The sequence below is a fragment of the Oreochromis niloticus genome, linkage group LG23 (assembly GCF_001858045.2).
Source record: "Oreochromis niloticus isolate F11D_XX linkage group LG23, O_niloticus_UMD_NMBU, whole genome shotgun sequence".
Taxonomy (NCBI): domain Eukaryota; kingdom Metazoa; phylum Chordata; class Actinopteri; order Cichliformes; family Cichlidae; genus Oreochromis; species Oreochromis niloticus.
In genome coordinates, this window is record NC_031986.2 from 23,455,199 (window position 1) to 23,464,356 (window position 9,158).

Sequence of the window (9,158 nt, forward strand, 5' to 3'; positions counted from 1 at the left end):
TTAGTCCTAGTCCCTAGGTTTTTGGTTGTTAGTTTTCCCTGTGTCTTTGCTCCTGTGTTTCCCTCTGTGTATCTGTGTTCATATAGTTTTCACCCTCTTATTTGATCTTTGAAATTTTAAAAATATTTTTTTAATCAATCAAGCCGGCACTGCTGGCTGACTTCTAGCATGATAAGACGTATGTCATCCATACATAGGCCAGACCTGGCATAGACGCCACTGTTTATGCGATGGCATGCCATATCTGGCTCGATTGTGGTTTGGTTTATGTGGCCCAGACCCATAGAAAACAGGTCTTCCCTAGATCCGGCATCAAGCTGGCACTTCTGACTGACCGGTGTCATGGCAGAGTGTATGTGAACCAGATGTGGGCCAGGTCTGGCAGTGATGGCACTATTTATGTTCCTATTTTAGTTAGAAGACCCAAATGCCATGTTGCAATACTATACAGCTATGGGAGCCAACGTTTCAAATGCAGGTTTGACAGATTTGTGAGTGTACACTTTGTCCAAAGCCTAGTGAGGGTTTACTCATGTTTACCACTGGGTGGCTGTAGCTCAGGAGGTAGAGCAGGTCACCTACTGATCGGAAGGTTAGTGGTTCGATTCCTGGCTCCTCTAGTCTGCGTGTTCAGAATGTGTATGAATGTAGTTAGGAAGCACTCAGTTTAGAGAAAGTGTGTGATTTGGTAACTGTGGCATGTTGTATAGAGCACTTTCAGTAATCTGGGATAGTGAAAAGCCCTATTGTCATGTTACTTATGCACATGTTGTTATTACATGGCTCAGTTGAGGTACACATTAGTCTGACATCTGGGCCCTGTTTCAGAAAGCCGGTTTAGTGCAAACTCTAAGTATACCCTGAGTTAACGAAAACTCTGGGTTTTCGGTTTCACAAAACGAGTTTAGATTAAATCTGAGTGAGTTACTATGACGACACACTCCGTGAAGCTAACCTGCCCCCTAGCAGGTTTACTTCAACTAACCCTGACTGTCTCCGCCTCTTTGTCGGAAATCTGACTGTAGGAAGTGTCAGACATGGCGTGCCCCTTCCTTGAAGACCCAGTAGATGTTGAAGCCCAAATTCTCCGCAGAGCTCTCCGCCGGGAGAGAGTGATTAGAGCGCGTTTGGACATTTTATCATTTCCTGATGATTTTCTGTGTGAACGTTACAGTTTTTCAGCACAGTCTATAATTTATTTGAATAACATCCTCAGGCCTTATATTGCTCATGTGACACATCGCGGACATTCTCTCAGTTCTGTACATATTATTTGTATTGCACTTCGTTTTTTTGCAAACGGGAGCTTTCTGTATAATATTGGTGACGCTGAGCACGTTTCCAAGGCTACCGTCTGTCGGGCAGTCAGGAATGTTACAGTTGCACTGAAACGTCTCCTGTACTCGTTTGTGGTGTTCCCCGGTCATAGACCCACAAGATTTATCAAAGAGGGATTCCACAAAATTGCAGGTATCAGGATGAACAAAACTTAATTCATGATGTGGTGATACTTGAACTACTACTTAAATTTTACATTTATTTTCAGGGTTCCCAGGCGTGATTGGCTGTATAGATGGCACTCACATTCCAATCATTGCTCCTTCAGTAAATGAAGGAGACTATGTGAACAGGAAGTCTTTCCACAGCATTAATGTACAGGTACATAGTTCCCTGTAGCATTTCAAACTAACAAATTATTTCATTATAGTAATGGATGCTAATTTGTGTTCTCTGCACTGTGAAGATCATATGTGATGCTGCCAACATTATCACAAATGTGGAAGCCAAGTGGCCAGGCTCTGTTCATGACTCACGAATTTTTCGTGAATGTACACTGAGCACAAAATTTGGACATGGTGAGTTGAAAATACTTTAAAATATATAAAGACCAATTGCTACAGGGACATTTGAACTGAAGTGTATCCTTCTGTCTTAGGAGAGTTCACTGGCTACTTGCTTGGTGATAGGGGGTATCCATGTTTACCCTATTTGCTTACCCCTTACCCTGACCCTGAACCGGGCCCACAGCAGCGATATAATCTGGCTCATTGCAGGACAAGAGCCAGAGTTGAAATGACTATCGGAATGCTTAAGGCCCGGTTCCAGTGCCTTCAAAGACTCAGGGTCACCCCAGAAAGGGCATGTGACATTATTGTGGCATGTGTGATTCTGCACAACATTGCCACAATTAGAGGAGAACACTGTCCTTCTGAACCAAACATCCGCAGTGATCCAAACCATGAACATCCTGACCCTCCCACGGACATACAAGATGGAAGAGCAGTCAGAGACACCATATGTCACAATCATTTCCTTTGACCCATCACCTCAACATGTTGAAAGACGAATAAACAGATTTTTTGTTCAACTGGCTTTATTGGTCGCCTGTATTTCCTGTACACAAAGTATTAATAAGTATATTAGTATGTTGTTCAAACACTGAAATAATTCGTCCATCTCTGACCACTTCACCCACCCTTAACTGATGTTCCAGCAGTAAAATCTCAAGCTTGGTCTTTTGGATCTGCTGCTTGAAGTGTTCCATTTCCAAGTCGCATTTTTCTATTTTCTTGATCAAGTATTTCTTATACAGCTGCTTTACAGGGAGCTATGGAAACACAGGAAATAGCATTGACATTCATAGTACATGCCTACTTAGGTTGGTTGTAAATCAGTGCTGAACATCTTACTGAGGAAAGGTTTGTTGGAGAAGTGGCTGGACCCTCTTCCTCTGCATTTCCATCATCACTCTGTTAGAGACATAGAAAGTCCATGGTTTTATTATAGTACCACATTTTATTCAATTGTTATATTTTCCATTGTAAGATGTAAACCTCATAAAGTGTCTCTGTTGCTTCCTCCTCTGTAACAGCTGTCAATGTTTCTTCCTGTAGTAAAGAAATTAACAACATTGCTGTTCTACTGTAAACTCATATAATCTGTGGAGTATTAAGAGTACTCACAACTGCATGTTGGTCTGGCTCAACAGGAGGCTGCACCAGATGCAGTACACCATCACCATCAACTGATAGAATATGAGGTTTATACAGGTCACTTATAACTTACAAGGAACCAAGTGGCAATTAACAAACATATACCAATCACCTTACACTTCATTGTCATTATGCTCTCAAAGACAACCAAGACTGAGGGAAGGCAAAATCAGTAGGAAGATAACTTCACTACAAAATAATTCATTATGGTAAAGAGTTTATCAAATGAATGAGTAGCACTGCAAAGGTGACTGTGAAGAAAGGATGTATGCACATCATGTATTATTTTGAATTAACCTCTTATGTAGGCACTTGTGTCTTGCGGGGTTATTAACTCAGAGGATGTCCCCGCAGAGATGCCTTCAGCCACAGGGCGCCCACTGTTTTGGCTGAGGGCCAACTGCTCAGCCTCTGTGAGTGGTGGTGGTGGAGGACCCCCACCTGTTTTTCGGGCCTCCGCTTTTTTTCTGTTAGCTATAACGGGTCACATTTGAGCATACAGAGTAAGCAAATATGTACTTGTAATGTGCTCAGATAATTTCAATAAGTGCTTACAGAAAGAAAATGAATGTAGCCTCTAACTGCAATTGATTTACATAGGACAAACAGACCAAGCACTATGGCTCATAATACAATTACACCTTACCTGTTTGGACTATATTTTTATATTTCATTTTTACTTGCTGCCAGGAACGTTTGGGGCCTGTTGGGTTGCACCTGCGCTCACATCACATCACAAAATAAAATGTATAAAATAAAAAATAAAATGAAATATAATAAAATAACGTGTTAAATGGGTGGAAATCCCTAGATCAATGTTTAAATTAACACTCACGCATTGACTCTGTCGGCTATGTTTTGCCATGCATGCTCCCTTTCTTTTGCAGCTGAGGCTGTGTTACTTTTTTTCCGCAAAATATGCATAACATGCAAATTTTGCGGAAAAAAAGTAACACAGCCTCAGCTGCAAAAGAAAGGGAGCATGCATGGCATAGCCGACAGAGTCAATGCGTGAGTGTTAATTTAAACATTGATCTAGGGATTTCCACCCATTTAACACGTTATTTTATTATATTTCATTTTATTTTTTATTTTATACATTTTATTTTGTGATGTGATGTGAGCGCAGGTGCAACCCAACAGGCCCCAAACGTTCCTGGCAGCAAGTAAAAATGAAATATAAAAATATAGTCCAAACAGGTAAGGTGTAATTGTATTATGAGCCATAGTGCTTGGTCTGTTTGTCCTATGTAAATCAATTGCAGTTAGAGGCTACATTCATTTTCTTTCTGTAAGCACTTGAAATTATCTGAGCACATTACAAGTACATATTTGCTTACTCTGTATGCTCAAATGTGACCCGTTATAGCCAACAGAAAAAAAGCGGAGGCCCGAAAAACAGGTGGGGGCTGATGTTATTCAAATAAATCTATAATTTATTTGAATAACATCCTCAGGCCTTATATGAGCAATATAAGGCCTGAGGATGTTATTCAAATAAATTATAGATTTATTTGAATAACTGAAAAACGGTAACGTTCACACAGAAAATCATCAGGAAATGATAAAATGTCCAAACGCGCTCTAATCACTCTCTCCCGGCGGAGAGCTCTGCGGAGAATTTGGGCTTCAACATCTACTGGCTCTTCAAGGAAGGGGCACGCCATGTCTGACACTTCCTACAGTCAGGTTTCCGACAAAGAGGCGGAGAAAGTCAGGGTTAGTTGAAGTAAACCTGCTAGGGGGCAGGTTAGCTTCACGGAGTGTGTCGTCATAGTAACTCACCCAGAATTAATCTAAACTCGCTTTGTGAAACCGAAAACCCAGAGTTTTCGTTAACTCAGGGTATACTTACTCAGAGTTTGCACTAAATCAGCTTTCTGAAACAGGGCACTGGGGCCAGCACAGGGCCAACAGTGTGTTTGCAACTGGTCTTGTGCTGTGTGGGCCACCAAATGGCCAACATTCTTTGCAGCATTTGGACCGTGTGTAGGCACATTGTGTGGCCCAGATTCAATCCATACCAATTTTGCTATGTGGGTAAAGATCGTCAACTTTATTTTTAGAAGATAAAGTTACTAAAAGATGATGTGACCATCAGAGGCAATAACATTATGATTCATGCAGTTTCAGTTCATCTCACCTCACCATCTCCCTAAAGAACTTCTGGGGGAAGATGAACTTCAAATTTCCGCTCCTTACTGCCATTAATTTTATCAGGTTTGTGCATGCTTGAAAACTTCTTCAGCCAGCTTATTATAGAAAGGACAGAAATGAAAAAGAATTGAAGAAGAGCGGTGGATAGAGTCTTTGGACTCAAGCAACAGGTAAACTTATTGAAAACAACCCCCCCCCCCCCAAAAAAAAAAAAACCCAACCACATTATCTATAAGAATACAAATACAGTATGTTTGCATGTTTAGTACTTTTAACTAACCTGCCCTTTGACTGGCACTTCAGCATTTAGGTGCATTTCTTTTCAAATCTCTTTTTGAGCGTCCATTACACTGGCCTACTGTCTCACATTGTGTGCAGAGAAGCAGGTAAAAATTCAATGCCTTGCAGTGACTAAGTGGGGACAGGCTGTATGGACTATGAGTCCATACAGCCTATGAGTCAAGCAACTATTGTTTTTACTAATGAAAACAAAATAATCATATATCCATACATCAAAAATGTTAACCTGAGAGAGAACGACACATCTAAGCAGCTACAACAGGGGAATCAAAACTACATAGAAATCTCAGACGATATAAATACCACGAGAATGACTCATCTACACAAGTCAGAGCAGGTTATAGAATGTGACTGTTTTATATTATTTGTATTATATATAGTTCAGTTGATAGTTGAATGCCTCTGCACCGTCTGAGAGACACACCTGTCTGCTCCTTCTGACCTCTGTGTGCAGGATGGCCTAGTTAACCCAAGATAATGTAGAGTCACTACACCTGTAAACAGGTGCACAATGGCACAAGAATATGTGGAATTCTAAATTAATCCATCAACAAGGTGCTCCTAAAGTACTCATGATGATAACTTGACTGTGGTTGTTTCTTTGTTTTTCATTTATGGAGTTCACAGTTGGATATTAATTAATTAATTTCATGATTAAAATTTTAAAAGGGGAATCCTGAAAACAGACTTTGTGAACTATCCTCAGTAGATAAAACAAGTTTTTCATGCTCAGCTACCAAACAGTCAGCATAAATGACAGTGAACCTGTTATTAAGTGTTAGGTGATGATCTGATGGCTTTGATTTGCCTGTGGTTATAATGAATCTCTTTCAGGGCAGCCAGTGCAAACATGCTGGTGTACAGTGTTGTGACAAGATTGTTATCGAATCATCATTGATTCTGCAGTGCTGTTTTTCTGTTAGCTTTGCTTGTAATTTAGCGTTGATGGTTTGCAGTTTGATCATTGATGTTTATCAGGTAAGGCCGTCTGGTTGCCGGATGTGTTTCTAGCCTATGTGATGGATAGATTCATTTGCAGTTAGTTATAACTTAGATTCTCTACCACACACTTGGTAGCAGCACAAGTTTGTGGGCATATGCCTGAATAGAGCCTATTGTTAGCTATGTGGCCTGTTTATACTTCTTGATGTCCAATGACTTGAAAACTAAACAGGGTTTTTGGTTAGGACACACATGTTTGGGTCCAGATTGAGGAGCGCCAATTATTGTAACTACTGTTAGTGTCTTTAGTCTATGTAGTTTGTAGCTTCATTAAGTGAAGTTTGGGGAAAGATTTATAGTCCTCGTGTTACTGTAACAGTGATCCAAAGGGCTATTTCTGTGGTTGGGAAGTTGACAAACTGATGGAGTTTTGATAAAGTTTTCCAAAGATTGTAGAGATTAAAATCCCCTAAAACAACAGCAGCCTCTAAATACTTGTTCTCATATCTACGTATCATGTCATGGAGTTGTCTGAGGACATGGGGGTTAGACATTACCCTCAATACAATCCATTAGACTTATCTAGCTAAATAAGTAATAACCACCAGAGTCTCCTGGTGTAGTTCCAGGAAAGAGTCGAGCACTATAAGATTAAAATATTCTTTGTGACCCTTTCTAGGTAATCGTATTAAGGTTTCTCTATCATACTTAATATGAGCCTCAACTGACAGCAATGGGTTTGCTGAGGTGTTTAGAACAAAATTATTATTATTATTATAACTATTATAAGTACCTGAATTAATGTTCAAGGCCATCATTGTATTAGAAAATATATACAATCAATGTAGAATCTAAAGGATCTATATTATAACTTATGCACCTGCTATTTCATGAAAGAGCTAAGGGTGGTACCAATCCCCACAACTGCCAAAATGAACTGCCAACAGTCCAGCATCACCCACAGAAAACATCTGGCTCATTATACAGAGTGGGCCATTTATATGGATACACCGTAATAAAATTGGAATGGTTGGTGATATTAAAGTCCTGTTTGTGGCACATTAGTATATGTGAGGGGGCAAACTCCTCAAGATGGGTGGTGACCATGGTGGCCATTTAGAAGTCGGCCATCTTGGATACAACTTTTGTTTTTTCAATAGGAAGAGGGCCATGTGACACATCAAACTTATTGGTAATGTCACAAGAAAAACAATGGTGTGCTTGGTTTCAACGTAACTTTATTCTTTCATGAGTTATTTACAAGTTTCTGACCACTTATAAAATGTGTTCAATGTGCTGCCCATTGTGTTGGATTGTCAATGCAACCCTCTTCTCCCACTCTTCACACACTGATAGCAACACTGCAGGAGAAATGCCAGTACAGGCATCCAGTATCCGTAGTTTCAGGTGGTGCACATCTCGTATCTTCACACCATAGACAATTGCCTTCAGATGACCCCAAAGATAAAACTCTAAGGGGGTCAGATCGGGAGACCTTGGGGGCCATTCAACTGGCCCACGACGACCAATCCACTTTCCAGGAAACTGTTCATATAGGAATGCTCGGACCTGGCACCCATAATGTGGTGGTGCACCATCTTGCTGGAAAAACTCAGGGAACGTGCCAGCTTCAGTGCATAAAGAGGGAAACACATCATCATGTAGCAATTTCAAATATCCAGTGGCCTTGAGGTTTCCATTGATGAAGAATGGACCCACTATCGTTGTACCCCATATACCACACCAAACCATCACTTTTGTTGTTCCAACAGTCTTGGAGGGATCCATCCAATGTGGGTTAGTGTCAGACCAAAAGCGGTGGTTTTGTTTGTTAACTTCACCATTCACATAAAAGTTTGCCTCATCACTGAACAAAATCTTCTGCGTGAACTGAGGGTCCTGTTCCAATTTTTGTTTTGCCCATTCTGCAAATTCTGTGTGCCGATCTGGGTCATCCTCGTTGAGATGCTGCAGTAGCTGGAGTTTGTAAGGGTGCCATTTGTGAGTAGCTAATATCCGCCAAAGGGATGTTCGACTAATGCCACTCTCCAGTGACATGAGGCGAGTGCTACGCTGTGGGCTCTTGCTGAATGAAGCTAGGACAGCCACTGATGTTTCTTCATTAGTGACAGTTTTCTTGCGTCCACATTTTGGCAAATCCAACACTGAACCAGTTTCACGAAACTTAGCAAGCAGTTTGCTAACTGTAGCATGGGAGATGGGTGGTTTTCGTAGGGTGTCATGCATTGAAATCTGCTGCAATGACCCGGTTACTGCGTTCACCAGATATCAACACAATTTCGATCCGCTCCTCACGTGTTAACCTCTTTGACATGTCAATGGCTGTGAACAAAGAGAAACTTGTAAATAACTCATGAAAGAATAAAGTTACATTGAAACCAAGCACACCATTGCTTTTCTTGTGACATTACCAATAAGTTTGATGTGTCACATGGCCCTCTTCCTATTGAAAAAACAAAAGTTGTATCCAAGATGGCCGACTTCTAAATGGCCACCATGGTCACCACCCATCTTGAGGAGTTTGCCCCCTCACATATACTAATGTGCCACAAACAGGACTTTAATATCACCAACCATTCCCATTTTATTACGGTGTATCCATATAAACGGCCCACCCTGTATAAGCCCAAAAATGAAAAAAAAAAGAGGACATGAACTGCTTGGATTAAAATTCTGTCTAAATGGGAAAACATCTGACTTTCAAAATCCAAAATTTGATCTACTACATTTCCTGATCGTTAAAGA

At 40.7% G+C, this 9,158-nt stretch overlaps 1 protein-coding gene across 1 annotated transcript; it reads left to right on the plus strand.

Moving 5' to 3' along the window:
• The first annotated feature begins 885 nt into the window (after nt 1-885).
• On the plus strand, nt 886-2,367 carry LOC109196764 (putative nuclease HARBI1). Its single transcript, XM_019351159.2, has 4 exons — nt 886-1,470; nt 1,547-1,659; nt 1,745-1,856; nt 1,937-2,367. The coding sequence occupies exons 1-4, from the start codon at nt 1,038-1,040 to the stop codon at nt 2,317-2,319; spliced, it is 1,041 nt and encodes a 346-aa protein (XP_019206704.1). The 5' UTR covers nt 886-1,037; the 3' UTR covers nt 2,320-2,367.
• Nucleotides 2,368-9,158: the final 6,791 nt, after the last annotated feature.